This window comes from Pan paniscus, chromosome 14, assembly GCF_029289425.2.
Source record: "Pan paniscus chromosome 14, NHGRI_mPanPan1-v2.0_pri, whole genome shotgun sequence".
NCBI classification, from domain to species: Eukaryota; Metazoa; Chordata; class Mammalia; order Primates; family Hominidae; genus Pan; species Pan paniscus.
The window spans coordinates 61,328,238-61,345,887 of NC_073263.2; the positions used below are offsets into that span (position 1 = coordinate 61,328,238).

A 17,650-nucleotide genomic window follows, 5' to 3' on the forward strand; every position below is an offset into this window, starting at 1 on the left:
ACACAGACTGGTCATTTTGCAAATGTATGCTTTTGGCTATAGGAAGACAAGGAAAAGGTTTTTTTTTACTTCATGGTTTTTTTTAATCTGTCTCTTAAAATCAAAGAACAGAGTCTATGACTTATTGATCTATATTATGAATCAGCAAAATTTTTCTGTGAAGGCCAGCTAACAAATATTTTAGGCTTTGTGGGATATATGGTTTATGTTGATTAGTGGAGACACCTAAGGAGTATTGAATGTTACAGACAAAGAAGATGCAATGCTGTGATTGAGTTCTCAATTATAATACAATAAATGTGGCTGACATTATCAAAGTTACAGAGTTTTCCACATTGTGATAAGATCAAAAGAACCGATTGGTATGATTTTTTTTGTCCTAGAATATGAACAGGGTGAAATTATGAATAAGTGATGTTAATATAAAGATTTCTTTGGTAAAATTCTTAGAGGTAGACCATGCTACACCTTAAAAATTTAAATTATTTTGCCTCAAATAAAGTTTATGAAAATTGGCATTTAATCTTTTATTCCCAGAAAAGTTAAACAACAAAAAGTGAAGTTCAGGATATAGTAAATACCATATTATAATAATATGAAAAACATTTTGAAAATGATTTTAAAATATTGGATGAGCAATAAACTAATTAGTATGAGGATATGCCACAAAAATGCTTAACAAGAGTGGCACTGATAAACCTCAAGAAAGTTTAAAAAGAAAGAAAGAAAAAGACAAAAGAAAAAAATAATCACTTTCAAATTAAGATATGCTGGAAGTCTGAGAACCTCCTCTTTTCTGGGGCTTGTTGGAAGGGGACAAAGGATGGTGTGTGAGCCTTGTATAGCTGCATGGAGAAGACGCAAATTAGTGCACAAAGTGGTTGAACTCTGAATGAGTTTTCATAATTTAAGCTATGTTATTCCAGTGAAAGAGATGCCTGCACATAAGTGAAAAGCTGCATAGCTAAGTGACAGAGAGACTCTTGGAAAAATTTCCCACCAGACATTGCTTGCTACTATTTATGGAACAGAATTTCAGTTTCTTAATACCATCAGAAGGAAAAAATTGTTACATGGTACAGTTGGTGGACATGGAAGAATGTCTCAGGGCACACATTACAAGTAAAGCACACAAAATGTTTGTGCCACTCCTAAAACCTACCATATTGCAAATTCTCTGGTTCCTTAACTTCTATTCTGAGTCAAACAATGAAAGTACTGAACACATTTCTACCTCCCTCAGAAAAGTTGACCTCTGGCAACTATGTTAGGTCAGAACTATTCAGAACATTGAAGAATCCCTCCTTTGACGTGACAATCGCCCCAGAAGTTCCAAACACAAAGGGAGAGACCACCTGGCTTAAAACCACTGATTATGTTACCAAAGACATGACTGACCCTCTCACACATTTCCAGGGAAAATAATTCTCAATCTTCTTATATAGGTATAGTCTAGTGACAGTTACCATAATCATTTTGGTCCCTTTTTCCTGTACCATGGTTAAATCATCAGTGGTAAAATGTAATAGCACAATAGTTAAAAATATGACCTCATGAGAAGACTTGAGTACTGGCTTCATGGCTTGCTAAATCTGTGGTCATGTGCAAGTAAATTAAACTTTTTGATATATAAAATAGTCTCATGAGTTTGTTATAAGTATTACATGTAATAATAAATATAGGCTGGCAAATAATATGTGATCAATAAATGCTAGCAGTAGTAGTAGCAGTTGTTGTTGTTATTACAATGTCTGTTCTATAAATGATGGAGTAAAGAAAAGAGAAATATATCCAAGCCAATGCAATTCCATTTGTTCTACCCTTCTATATCGAGAAATTATTAAAACTATTGGCTTATTTATATGCACCAATTGCCAATAACACTAAAAAACTGAAAGCATTACTGCACAAAAGTAGAATATGGGCAATTATGGAAAGTAATCTAAGTTTTATGATATCTGTAGAAGACAGGGTAATTGTTAAAGCCTTTATGAAAGCAAGTACAAACATTAATTGCATATCTGTTGAGATTGGCAGAGACATTCCCAAGTAGAATTTATGTAATATGCATTTCCTCTAAAATGGAGGCCTAATTGCTTAGTTATTCTAAATTGCAGAATGGAAAACAAAGGAGCAGTTTTGGCCATGTGGGTAAACAACAGATTTCTAAAAGCTAATTATCTCTTTATTTAATAGACTGAAGTTGCACCAAATGAGACATTTAAGTCTAATAAATAATAGACAAATTGTAACCTAAAGACTAAAATATAGGAGCTGCTCATACAGTTTTTATTGCTCCATTAAATAAGCTCTTATTTACTTCCCCCACAAAACATAATTACACAACACTGGGTCCATTTCAAGGCCATTTTGATCTGCTATTTAAAAATGATGTGAATCAACTTACATACTCAGGAAGTCTTAAAGTATAATATTGAATTCTGTTATCAAATGCCCTATTTGTGTCCATGATTAAGAAACGAAATGGAATTAAGAAAAAGTTGTGCATAATCACATAAAATTATTACTACTACTTGCCTTACTAGAAATGATTACACTTAAGAAGAGTTATGCATTTTAAATTAATAACCACTAGGGTCTATGCTTAGTAGTTTTCATGTCAGATGAATAGGTACTTTTTAAATTAAAATAGTTCAAACTCAAGCATCAACCTTAGACATTTATTCAAAATTTATATGTTGATTAAATAAAGACATCATGAAAATATAACTTGCTTGTTTATGTAATACCAAAACATTCAACAGAAATAACCAAAACTGTGTATGTGAATATTTAAGAGACCTTCAGGTTCATCATTTAAAAAAAAATGAGAAAACAAAAACGAAAAACATCAGGTTTTAACACTATAACATGAAAATAGGAGACTGCTTTCTTAGTTTGGTTGCTCAGAAGGATTTTTAATGCTTCATTTTTCTTCTTGGAGAAATTTAGTCCACTATTTTTATCTTTATTTTCATTCTATTAACAAAAATCACATTCTGAAATGATAGTGATAGTAAATAATAGTAGATTTGGAAATAGTTGCCTGTTCTCTTGCCGAGGGCAAGTAATGATTTACTATGGGTAAGAAAGAACAGGAATTTAATTTACTGTGCTACCTCAGATAGTGATACAAGAATTTCTACACCTGTGAAAAAATTCAGTTCTTACTTGCATGGAGAAAATACTAAAGCCATGAAAATATATGGAAGGAAGCTCCCTGTGGGTTTATGGCAGAGTTATGTGAAGATTTCTCTCTTCCTCCATCATCCAGGGGTATGTGCCTTACATATGAAAATAAGCTAAAACAAAAAGTTCCTGGCCCAGTGAGGTAACAAAACACTAATGTAAATTCAATAATTCACCCTTCCACATTCTTTTAAGGCTGAGAAAGTCGGGCTAAAAATTTCTACGAAGATTTGAGCAGTACCATGTTCTGTACTAAAATATAACACCTGCGAAGAAAAACTACATAAAGTTTCAACTGATCCTCACAATGTTTAAAAAACACACCATATTAGCACATATAGTACAGCTTATAAGTCTGGTTATCCAAAAACCACATACACTAATTATATAAATCTTACCAACTTCTGAGGATTTTTATTAAACAATATTTAAACTACAAAGTTTGATACATACTAATAGTCTCCTTAGTTCTCTGAGACCAAATTTTGTTACTACCACCAGCCTAAGCAGTCTCCATCTCATTATCCTATCTTATTTTAGTTCCTGTAAATTATTATCTGACATTATTTTATATATTTGGTTATTTGAAGCACTCATTAGAATTTTAAACTTCATTACAGCAGGAATCTTTTTATTCTTATTTATCACTGTAATCTCAACATATAGAAAAAAACTTGATGAATAAAAGAACAATAAAAAGTGGCCTTGCTATATTTCGTTTTTTACCAATAAAATAATAATAGAAATGATAACACATATTTTTATAATAGTACAATGTCTTTATTGAAGATCATATTTGTCAAATATCGCATATGCATAAAATTCAATGTATCAATTTAAAAGTATAAAAAACTGATATTTAACATATTTTCAGTAATTAAGTGCTAAATTAGATACACTAGTAACCTCTATTTCATAAAACCTTCAAATGTTATAAAAATCATGACTTGACAAAAAGCATATTCTACATATAATATGGAAAAAAGTTGACTGTATTATTTGTGATTTTTTTAAAAATGAAAAAAAGTTATCAATAAATAAGCATGTGGTAATATATTTGTTATATGGTTATATGACTCACTTGGTAATAGCAGTTACTTTAAGAAATCAAATGCTTTGTTCTTCTACATTAATAATTGTGTTGATTTTAAAGGAAAACTAAGGACCATTCAGAATCATCATCATTTATTGGGGTTTTAGAAGAGGTTTTTCACTTTGGTGAGAAAAATATGTGTTTACAAATATTATGAAATTTGGGCTATTATCCCTAGATTATTTTAAATCCCACAGTCTGAAAAAAAAATTCAAAGTTGACTTGCAAAAATTTCAAACGTTTTTAAAAGACAAAGTCTCACAGTAGCTTCTTAAATCATAGCTGTTTCAGCATATTGTATCAAATGAGTTCGATTACATCTATAGCAAATTCATATGTATGATATAGACATAGCACATATCTGTATTTATTTTACAGATATATTACTTTAAAATTATCTATTTTAATATCATTTATATAAATCTAAGTTACTCAGACTATGCTCTGCAGAGGGCACCCCTGAAAAATGTTAAAGTGTATGATGCATATGTACCTCAGCAAATTACAGGTTTGGAAAGTCCTATTGGGTGAAGATTTTACATTTACTTGAGGCCCACCTATGTTAATTTGCAGACCATGTTTAGGAAGAGATAGTATAGAAAAAGTCTAATAAAATAATCCAATAGGTCAAATAAGATGAGCTCTATGATTAATGAAAGATATAATAAAACGTTTCTTTAAATCTTTTGTTAAAATTAAAAACATTCAAGCTTTTTTTAAAATTAAGAAAAGAAGGTAATGTCATCAACATAAAATTACCTATTTTAAAGAAACATAAACCAGCTATTAAACACAATTGATGGCTAAATATTAGAATGCTTTTGGTAAAATTTAGAAACAGATCCTTTTATATTAAAACCTATATATCAAATATATGATTAAGGGAAGATTATAAATAAGTAGAGTACAGTCATATTATAAATAATCAAAACTAGAAAAGAAATGAAGTTGATATGAAATCAGTGAAAGGATGATTTTCTAAACTTAAAGGTGATAGAAAAAAATCACAAAGGCAAATATTAAAACATCATAGAATGAAAATAAAAGTTTTATATATATCAAGATATAGAAATAAAAAAGCCACATTAGAAGGAGATACTTAAAATGTAAATATGAATACATACTGAGCTAACTTGTACAAATCAATAAGAAAAAGATAACAATTCACAACAGAGGAACTAAAAATGAACTATAAACCCTTTTTAAAAGTCCAACTTTAGTAATACTCAAAGAAATGCAAATTAAGATAATAAAACATAATTTTAAAATCTATAAAATTAGCAAAAATCTTAAAAAATAAGAATATTCAACCAAGGCACAATCATAACCCAATGTTGAAAGTTGAGAAAATTAAAGTTATGCTTCTGAAAATCAGTTTGTAAGTATGCATCAAAAGTCTTAAAAATATCCTTTTCTATTCCATGTCCAATAAAATAATTACAAACATTTTCTATTTATGGACAAAAAGATTAATCACATTGAAAAGTCAGCAATAACCATTGTTCCATGACTTCATTACTGACTAATGCAAGTTAAATTGTATATGGCACAACCAGTGGAATCAATCATATATATATTAAAAATTATAAGAATTACAAGCTATGAATAACATGAAACTTTCAAAAGTTCAGCAACATAAAGTGAGACACTGAATTGCATATTTACTAGGATCATAGCTACTATTAGAAGGCAGAAAAATTTAAAACTGAAAGAACAGTGTGCAGAAATGTTTACAGTGATTTTTTGGATAGGAAGATTATGGGTAACAGCCTTTTGATCTACTATTTTTTAGGTGTTTTCGATAATGTAAATAAATTTGAGAAATAAACTTATTCTTAAAAGTGAAAGCTTCCTTAGGGAGACATAAATTTAAATTAAAACATTACTGACATTACATTGGAAGTTTTATTAGAATTTGTTTGCCCTATCAAGTTTCAATCTTTCAAATTGGTATAAGAGAGAATTACTGAGACACTCTGTGTGATCAGACCCTGGGCAAAACCCACAAACAATACATCCAATCTGTCATCTAGCAACTCATCTAGATAACTATAGCCAACGCTAAAAGAGCTAATGTTCAGGCTGGGAGCAGTGGCTCACGCCTGTAATCCCAGCACTTTGGGAGGCTGAGGTGGGTGGATCACCTGAGGTCAGGAGTTAAAGACCAGCCTAGCCAACACGGCGAAACTCTGTCTCTACAGAAAATACAAAATTAGCCGGGCATGGTGGCGGGCCCCTGTAATCCCAGCCACTCGGGAGGCTGAGGCAGGAGAATCCCTCGAACCCAGGAGGCGGAAGTTGCAGTGAGCCGAGATCGCGCCATTGCACTCCAGCCTGGGCAAGAAGAGCGAAACTCCATCTCAAAAAAAAAAAAAAAAGCTAATGTTCAAACACCAGAATCTTCTGTAAATTAGGAAGTAACATATTAATTTAAAATTCTTTCCAGAAGCATATTTTAAAAATAAATACTAAATCTTTCTGATCTCCATTTTTATTCATACTTAAAAATAATTCTGAGAATATTCCCTGAATTTCAGATATAAACAAGAAATTGTGCTTAGATGATTTTTCTTCCCAGGAAGAAACAAGTGCAATACATTAAGGTACTCGTTTCGCTTTAGTAAGCATAAAAATATACCTGTAAAGTGAAAGTAAAGAAGGCAAAGTAGGCATCTCTGTCTATTCCTGGGGAAACCTTAGGTGAATTTGCAACCCTGAATTGTAAACTATGGTGATTTAGCAGTGAAGCGGATGGATTTTAATTAAAGCCTTGTTCAATCCTTACTGACTTGGAAGTAGAAAAGCCAAATTTTTCAGGGAATGAAAATATAACTATATTTTACATAATTCTTTTGCTTCTAAATAAGTGGTATCTTTTAGCTTCTTGAAATACATATATACATATGTTTCTGTAAAATTTCAGTACCAGTCTCTAAAAGATACTTTGAAACATATCGACAACAATTTTGTCATGTTTACAAGAAAAAAAAAAGTATCCAAAATGTTCAGACTGCTTTTTTCTTTTTGTTGTTTTTTTGAAACAAAATCTCACTCTGTCTCCCAGCCTGGAGTGCAGTGTCAAGATCAAGGCATACTGCAGCCTCAACCTTCCAGGCTCAGGCGATCCTCCCACCTCAACCTCCCGAGTAGCTGGGACCACAGATTGGAATACACATAAATTCCATACATTACAATTGGCTGATATGTCGCTTAAGTCTCTTTCTTTTAAACAATGTTTATCCTCCATCACTTTTTTTCCCTCCCTTGGGATATTTTGTTGAAGAAACCAGGTTACATGTCCTATAGAATTTTCCACAGTCCATTTCTGACAGTTACTTTATTAACTAACATACATTATTAAAGATTGATTATTGAGGTAGTAATTAAAGAAACGTGAATACGCTGGAACCAAAACAGCATAACAGAGGACCAAATCACCTATGACCAACACTGGAATGAAGACACTACACTACTCGTTAGTAAATGGAAGGGAGAGAAGACCATAAAGAAAGAATTGTTCTATGGTTTAATTACAGAAACAAGTGGTTGTATTTTCCTTTTTCACTAAGTTCATTAATATACTAATAAAGCAGCCCATATAAATCTTAAGTATATATAGAATAAATAACAAATTTGATAGTACTCACCAGTCTTCATTTCTAATAAACGCTTTTTCTTTTGTTGGCGTTCCAGTCTTTCTCGCTCTGCTAATTCTTTAGCTATTCTGACACGTTTTTCTTTTTCCTCTGCTTCTCTTTTTTTGATATTCTCCTTTATTGCTTGCTATTACAAAAAATTTTGAAAAATGATCAATTTTAACCAGTGATTCACCCCGCAAAATGGAAAATTATCTGTTTGAAAATATGCTTAAGGTAGAAACATGATTATCTTTTAGATAATGGTGAGTTATGTTAGTAATACAGTCTTCTAAAAGGTAGGCACAGAAACCCTTGTTAACTATGTTATGTATCTATAAATACGACTGTTATTAAACTTAAATCTGCATCTTTAAAACATCCACATCTTGATGGAATTAACTACCTAAAAGGGAGATGGGAGACAGAAACTGAAAATAAAAAAAAAACTAATTCACAAATCAAAACTGTTTTCTCATATACATTTCCAAAAGTGTCTAGCAACTGAATTAGGGTTTTCCACATCTTCTTTGCAAAGCAAATTATCAAGTACAAGAAAAATTATCAAATTAAAGACATAATAAAAGAAGTGAAATCTTGTAGTGGCTACTTTTTATTACAATCATATATGAATTTTTCTCATATAGAGAGAAATGTCATAAAGGTAACTAAAGAAATATTTCTTGGCCAGGCACAGTGGCTCACGCCTGTAATCCCAGCACTTAGGGAGGCCGAGGTGGGCGGATCATAAGGTCAGTAGATTGAGACCATCATGGCTAATGTGGTGCAACTCTGTCTCTACTAAAAATACAAAAATTAGCTGGGTGTTGTGGCGGGTGCCTGTAATCCCAGCTACTCGGGAGGCTGAGGCAGGAGAATGGTGTGAACCCAGGAGGCAGAGCTTGCAGTGAGCCGAGATCACACCACTGCACTCCAGCCTGGGCGACAGAGCAAGACTCTGTCTCAAAAAAAAAAAAAAAAAAAAAAAAGAAATGTTTGTCATTTCAAAGCCAGGTCCTCTGGCTTTGATCAAAACTAATAATAACATGCTAATCATAAGAAGATCTCAATAGATATGTGATTATTTGTTTAATTTCTTATTTCTTAAGTGTTATACACATCAAGAAATACCTCTCATGTGGCATTAAGGGGAATTAGTAGGTAAACATGGGATTTTTAAGTGCCAACAAAGAGAGTAACATTATATTAAACACCAATGAAACCAAACAGGTTAACATATTGGACGTTTATCACCACTGGTATTAAATAGAAAAGTGTGTAATTAAACTATAACAAATAGGTGGCTCATGTTGTTTTGGGAGAAGGCTTTTATATCTTTACTGTGGTATTCTTTATTTTAACCCTAGAGTTAGTACAAGTTCTTCATTAAAAATCAAATAATAAAGTTTAATATTTTTGACCAACAACAAAAAGAAACAAAAAGCACAGAGTAGAGGGGACAGTAACTCAGGCATGCATGCATCCATCCATCCATCCATCCATCCATCCATCCATCCATCCATCCATCCAATTAATACTTACTCAGAGACTACTAAATAGTATTGTTGTAAAGTAGGGGAGAAAAAAAAAGAGAGAGAGGAAAGGAAGGCGGAGAGGGGAGAAGGAAGAGTGCATAAGAGAGCACACTAAAACAAGTTTACATTCTATATGGTAGGGTGCGGCAGGAGGCAGAGATAAATAATAAATAACAACAACAAAATAAGAGTGCTGTGATAGCATTCCTGAGGGGTTACTTTACATTAGGTAGTTAGATAAGGTCTCACTCTGACTTGATTCAAGCTGAATCTTAAATGTCAAGGAGCTAGGTAAGTGATGATCTAGAACACATCAGGCAGAGGGAAGTGCTAATGCAAAGGTTGCTGTTGGGTTTAGGAGACAGAAGCCCAGTATAAAGGTATAAGATGAGGTCAGGGAGGTATGCTGAGGCCTGATCCCTCAGGATCTTCTAGGCCAAGACAGGGAGGTTAGATTTTCTTTTAAGGGTTCTGGAAAATGACTAGAGATTTTCAAGCAAGTGCAAAACTACGTACACTGAGATACAAGCACCAACCAAGCACCTTTGTTTCAAACTATCTTTTCAAAGATATTTGCATAATGAACAGAAGATAGAGGTAGTATCTCCCTCCTAAGCTAAGGGGTTTGTTACTGCCCAGAATGATAAACTGGAGCAAAGGCTGGACAGTCTTACTACCTATTATAAAAGACTGCATTCCCTAAATTCAGGATTTCCCTCCGATGACACAAACCACTGTGGATATAAGTGTCACCTGTCCCTTTCCTATAGCCCTGTGGGAGTACGGGCGCAGAAACCTAAAAAAAAAAAAGTTTAATCTGGCTATTGCTATTGTGTGAGTAGCAAAGGATTCTTTGTCTCTGACCCCACATCCATGAAATGGTGTCAAGTTAACTTGTTAGCCTGTTAGTAGGTAAACTCTCAAACTCTTCACAGTTCTTGACATATATAAACGCTAGTTATTATTGCTAAGCTATAAAATACCAGCTGCAATACTAGATGCTTTAATGTGTAATCCCTTTAATTCTCAAATTGGATTCTGCATTCTCTAATCTGGCCCAGAGTGGTTAAGTACTTGTTTACTGTAATAAAAGTAGTAAGAGGCAGTAAGTTGCAAGATTTGGAAGCTAGCTACAGTCAGTGGTTTTCCACCATATTGCTTCATATTATGGTCCGTATATTAAGAGGCAGCTATGAGACAAAAGTTGTAATAAAAATCAACGTAAGAGGCTGGGCACGGTGGCTCATGCCTGTAATCCCAGCACTTTCGGAGGCCAAGGCGGGTGGATCACGAGGTCAGGAGATTGAGACCACCCTGGCCAACATGGTGAAACCCTGTCTCTACTAAAAATACAAAAATTAGCTGGGCGTGGTGGCACACACCTGTAGTCCTAGCTATTCGGGAGGCTGAAACAGGAGAATCACTTGAACCTGGGAGGCGGGAGGCAGAGGTTTCAGTGAGCCGAGATCACACCACTGTACTCCAGCCTGGCAACAGAGCAAGACTCTGTCTCAAAAAAAAAAAAAAAAAAAAAAAAAAAAATTCAACATAAGAAAGGTAGGAGAAGATAATCATGGGTTCAAAGACAAGTGAGTATATCTGTATGTGTGTGTGCATGTATACTCATGTATGTATCTATAAGGGAGATGGGGTAAGAAGATAGGTTGTGATAGAGAAAGGATAAGCAAATATTCAGGAATCAAAATTCTATTTCTTGCTTGAGAGAAATGAACAAGATGAACCTACAATAAATAAATAATATATCATGTAGCTTATTTATGAGTCTAATTAAGGTATAACATTTTCTGATGTGAATTTTCTACTCTAATGACTGAATACATTTAAATGTGAGTACATAATAGGCCATCTGCTATCAGATATAATTGCCACACCCTTTTAGCATTCCCATGCGTAATAAAAAGTCAAAATTACTTCTCCAAGACCTATAAAAACAATGTTTACATTTAGAAATAAGGTCTAAAGGAGTTCTTAAGCCTATTTTGTTTTATGAAAAATGCACTATTGATTTTCATTTAAAAGCCTACTTCATTTAAAACATACCATATTCTAATATTATAACTATTAGGAGAAGAATTTTAGCTGAAAAAATACCAGTAGAGAGCACAGAAATAGGTGTTGAGTCTGAGACTAATATCCAAGTTCAAACAGTAATTTGAGATTTTCTTTTATTCTAAATGTTAAGAAGTAAAAGTAGCTTAAAACAGAAAAACTGAATAATTAAATGAGAACAACATTTTTCTGGATATGACTGCCTCTTAGTGACTTCCATCCTAAATTTGAATTAAGAAAGAAAAGTTAAGGGTTAGCCAGATATAAAGACAATTGGCTATAAGACATTGATTTTTTAAAACCATCATCTTTTCTTGACCTTGTTTTATATTTAGTCAGCTGGCAAATAAACTGCACTGCCTCCAACTACTTTCAACTACACTTTGCCTAAAGAAATTCTTTGAGTGTTACTTGCCAGACAGAGTTTGGTGCAACCCCCTTACCCTCCAAGTAGAATGATAACCACCATTCTATTCTCCATTTCTATAAGTCTGACTTTTTTATATACCACACGTAAGTGAGATCATATTATGGTATTTGTCTCTCACTGAATGGCTTATTTCACTTAATATAATGTCTTCTGGTTTCATCTATGTTGTTGCAAATGACAGAATTTCCATTTTTTCATTTAAGTCTGAATAGTATTCCATTGTGTATATGAACCACATTTTAAAAATCCATTCATTCATTGTTGGAATCAACATTTTTGAACAGTATGAGTTGGAGATCCAATTCACTTTTGCCCATCCTTTCTCCAATAATATGCAAAGTCACTTCTTTTGGATTTCAATTAGCACATGTGTGTTGCTTTATTTTATGGCTGTTTTAGTCCATTTGATCAATATATCCATGTCTCTAAGAATAATACTCTATTTTAATTATTAAGGCTTACATCTTATTTTTCTTACTTAGGAATGCCTTCTGTATCCTTGGGCCTTTGCTCTTCCATCTGTATTTTAGAATAGACTTGTTAAGTTTCATTGAAAAGGACTATAAGGATTTTTAATTGATATCTTCACAATTTTGAGTCTTCTATCTGTGAACAGCATGTGGCTTTTTATTAACTTGGATCTTTAAAAAAGGCTTTAGAAAAAAACTCATTTTCTCCATTCAGGTCTTGGACATTTTTGTTAGATTTACTCTCTATACCTTACATTTCTTTTGCTATTGTAAATGGTGCCTTCTTTAAAAACAATGATTTCTATTGTTTTATAACATATAAAAATATAATTTTTACTTTTTGTAGAGATGGGGGTCTTGATAATATTGTCTAAGCTGGTCTTGAAATCCTGGGTTCAAGTGATCCTCTCACCTTAGCCTCCCAATGCGCTGGGATTACAGGGATGAGCCACTGCACCCAGCCTAAAAAATGTAATTTTTATATATGCTACTGATAATTTTTCTTATTATTTCTCATAGTTTTCCTATAGGATTTGTTTGTGCTATTCATAGAGTGCTATAATGTCAGCTTGATTTTCTCCCTTTTCAATCTTTACATTTTCAACTCCTACTTGTCTTATCTTGCTCTACTGACTAGGAGTTAGATTCTAAGTATTAGGTTAAAGGGTTTCCTTTGACTTCTTTCCTACTTTGGAGTAGGGTGGAGGGTTAAATTAGTTCATGGTTCTTGTTTTGAAATCTGAATAGGATTTTCTGACTTGACTGAGAGAAATTTCACAATTTTTTTTTCCCATTAGACTCAATATAGTGAATTATATTTATGAATATTCTAATATTAAGCCATACTTTCACTTCTAGGATAAACTCAATTTGGACAGGAAGAATTTATCTTTTTGAACATTTAGTCATAAAATACATTTTTGTATTCCATTTGTTTGAGATAATCATTTCATTAAAATTTGGTAAAATGTATCTGAAAAACTTCTAGGCCAAGTATTTATTTCGAAGATTAAAAGTCATTAAAATAAAAATTAGTTATAGAACTATTCATGCTTTCTATTTCTTTTAAAGTAATTTCAATAAGTTATTTTTGTCTAGGAACTTATCCATTTCATTTACCTTTTCCAATACTATCCTACAAATTTTTACAGAAAGCTCCTCTCTTTTTACTATTTTCTGTATCTTTAGTTATGTTCCTTTTTATATCCTCAATATTATTTATCTTCTCTTTTTCTTGATTAATCTTTTTAGCAATATATCTAATTAACTTGTCTTTTCAGAATAACCTCATTTTTGCCTTTTATGTCACTTTTTCTTTCATTTAATGTTTCATATCCCTCCTTCTGGTTTCTCTAGGATCATATAAATCCTTTTTAAATTTCTGAAGTCAGATGTTTTTAAGTCTTTCTGATAAAAGTTATTTTATTGATACATAATACATGTACATATTTTGGGGGTACATATGATAATCTGATACTTTTATATAATGTGTAAAGATCAAATCAGGGTAATTGGAATATCCATAACCTTAAATATTTATCTTTTATATATGTAGGAACATTTGACTTATTCTCTTAAGCACATATGGTATAAATTTATACCATTTTTACTGCATCCAGCAAAGTCTAATGTGGGGTGTTTTCAATATTGTTCAGGTATAACTGTTTTCTATGATTTCATCTTTGACATATGACTTTTTAAATGTGTTTTTAGAATTTTCAAACTAGAGGTTTTAAAATTTCATCCTTTTAATTTTATTTCTAATTTCATGTCATTGTGGTCAATAAATAAATAAAACTGGCACTGAAAAATGTATTGAGATTTCATGGTCTCTAGTACATAGCCAATTTTATAAAAGTTCAACTTGTGCATGAAAAAATGTGTATTCTTTAATTATTGAGTTTGAATTCTATATACACCAATCAAATCAAGTCTGTTAATTGTTTAACGCTTGTCTTTAATGATATTTTTCTGCTTATCAGTAAGTTAAAGAACTTTGTTGACATTTCCTGACAGAATCCTAAATCTGTCAACTTATCGATATAGTTTATTAATTTTTACAATGTCATTTTGGGGCTATGTTATTAAGGCACATGCCATTTTTAAATTGTTGTATCTTTCAGGTGAATTAAGCTTTTTGTTGTCATGAAGTAATTAATGTCTTGAGTCAATTGTACCTATTAACATAGTTTCCCTTTCTTTTGATTAATAGTTGCCTTGTATTTCATTAACTGTCCTGTTACTTCAAACATTTCTATATCCATAGGGTAAAGGGAGGTCTCTTATAAACAGCATAAAACCAGATTTTATTTTTTATACGATATTACAGTCCTTTAAAAAATTTATTGTGATTTATAAAATGTTTGTTTCCATCTATTTGTCTAGCTTTAGTTATGCCTTTATTTTTCCTGATTTTTTTGGTGTATCTTTATTAGTCTATTTCTCTCACTACAGTTTAGAATTTATACTTGATATTTCTATCCTTTCACTGGTTATCCTTGTATTTTTATTTCACAAATTAGCAACTTAACAAGACCTAAAGTTAATTAATATCTGTATCTCCCTTTCTCCCTTGACTAAAATAAAGAAAACCCAAATTCTAAATCTCTCTCACTCAATTTATAAATTTATGTAACATTGTTTTATTGTGTACTTTCTTTACATTTGTTTTCATAGTACCTATGGCTTCCTGTCTCTCAATCTGTTTTTTGTTGCTTCTTTAAATACAACCTTTAGAGCAGAGGCTACCAATCTACGATCCTTAGATTGACCATGTATTTTGTAAACAAAGTTTTACTGGTACATAGCCACAGCCATTTATTTACATATCGGATATGGCTGCTTTTGCACTGTTACACGAGAGTTGCAACAGAGACTGTATTGCCTGCAAACCTGAAATATTTACTATCTGGCTATTTAAGAAAAAGTTTGCCAGTCTCTGAAAAAAAATCTTTTAACATAAGGATGTTGATGAAAAACACTTTTGTTTCCTGTTTATCTACAAATAGTAGATAATTCCACCTGTGCTCTATAAAGATCTTTTGCTGGATACCCCAAATTAGAAGAACATTTATGTTTGTGCATCACTTAAAGATCTCACTCTCTTCAGCCTTCCATTTTTGCAATAAGTAATCTGTATCTAATTGTTGTTGCTTTGGGGGACATATCTTTTCTCTCTGGCTGCAATTTTTTTTTTGTCTTTAGTGTTCTGCAGCTTCATTATTTATTTGAAGTGAGTCTCATTTTATTTATCTGGCTTTGTATAAGTTGTATTTCCTATTCTATGGATTCCTGATCTGGAAAATTCGAAGCCACCATTTTGAATATTGTCTTTCAGTCTTTTTGAGTCTCTTCTTCTGGGACTTTAATTATACAAGTGGTAGGCCTTGTCATCCTGTTCTCCATGTTTCTTAAGAAGTATTTTACACTTCTAATTATACTGTCCCCCTGGTTTGCATTCTGGACAATTTATTTAGATGTATTGTGCAAATTCACCATTTCTTTCCTTAAGTGAGCATAACCTGCTCTTTAATCCATTGAATGTTTAATTTCAACCACCACACTTCCATTTCCATACATTCTATTTGTTTTTTTCAAAACTGTTCCTTTTTAGTATTCTCCTGTTACTTTTTCTCTTTTTAAAAATTTCATGTTCTATTTCCTTAAATATTTCATATATCGTTACTAAATATCTGGGGTCTTGGAGGCCTATATGTATTACTTTTTCTGATCATTTCACCACACAATCCCTTGTTTCTTTGTGTGTTTGGTGGTTAGGATTGAGTGTTCTTACTTAATTGAACTTAATTTGTGAGAATCTTGAGGACCTAAATTGTAACTGTCCTCTGGCACAGATTTGAATTTGCTTCTGTAAATAGCTAGGGATCATTTCTAACCTGAATAACTTTAATTTGCTTTTGTCACAGGTTTATTGTAAACATTTTATTCATTGTATTCACTAAGTTGTAGTCTTGGTTTTCATTCCCAGGGCAGGCCTAACTTTTCCCTTTGCTCACCTGTGCTTATTGTTCAGGTTTCAACTTCATTCTTTCTCTTTAACCACTTTTGCCTTGGAGATTTCCCTAATTTTCTCACAGGACAGCCACGTTTTTAAAATAGTTTGTTGTATTTTGGTGGGATGGATTTTTAAGAGTCCCTAGTAAATCGTATTGTGATAAGCAAAGTCCTCAAAAGTATATTGTTTTATAGGGTTGAACAACACAGATATCTTATTTCTAAAAAACGTTCATATAATGTAGCAGTTCTCATACAGTATGTATTTCGGGGGATACTTTATACATGTGTGTTTCATGACCCAAAGGTTGCAAACAAACAAACAAAAAAAGGGTAATTGGACAGCCATATCAAATGAGTCCTGAACAAGCACTCAAAAAAATATTGTGGAACTGAAGATCAAGAATGCCTTCAAGAATACATTAAGTATGACATTTCATCACTTTTAGAAGTTGTAAAAAAAAAAAAAAATCAATCTGAGCTTATTGCTGCATATTATAAAGACAGTATAATAAGAGGGTAGACATTGAAATCATATTGTTTGGTTTAAATAACCACCTAGCACTAAATAGCTGTGTGACTATGCCTCAGTTTCCTCTACTGTAACATGGACAAAATAGTGCCTGCAATACAAGGATATTTTAAGAAATAAATGAAATAATGCATGTAAATAGCTTATATAATTGCCTCACACATAAATTTTAGCCCTATATAAATGTTAACAAGTAAGTATTATTATTTCTTTACAATAACATCAACAATTTTTTATTATTACAGTATCATTAATGAAGTGCCTCAAACACATTTATCCAGCAACAATTCAAGAAAAAAACATTTGCTGGCTTATATCAATTATATATGCTTCCATCAAACATATGGGGGAGTGCCAATTTTCATAGTTCCTATAAGAATATGAATGCTTTCTATTCAGAGATGTTGGAATACGATGGTACACTGAGTTGATCAGGAGTAAAATGGTTGCATCCAATACAAGCTGCATCACTTGGCAGGGAAGCTATAGTGGTGAATTACATATGGAAGGCAAGATGTAGTTCTCAACCTCAAGTCTAGCTATTATACCTCTAAAGATTTAATTTACATATATATGCACATTGTTTTTAATATTCAAAATCTAATATTCATTATGAGATTTCATTCTGGAAAAAAAGAGTTAGCTTTCCTGTGTTTTCTCCACGAAAGTACTACTTTCACTT

General features: G+C 32.2%; 1 protein-coding gene across 2 annotated transcripts in view; it reads right to left on the bottom strand.

Moving 5' to 3' along the window:
• DIAPH3 (diaphanous related formin 3) overlaps positions 1–17,650 on the bottom strand; it is a 489,712-nt gene that overhangs the window by 136,820 nt on the left and 335,242 nt on the right. For both annotated transcript variants that reach the window (XM_003825324.5, XM_055096829.2), the window contains one exon: positions 7,930–8,065. In XM_003825324.5, the coding sequence (XP_003825372.4) occupies positions 7,930–8,065 (136 nt within the window). The remainder of the gene's footprint in view (positions 1–7,929; positions 8,066–17,650) is intronic.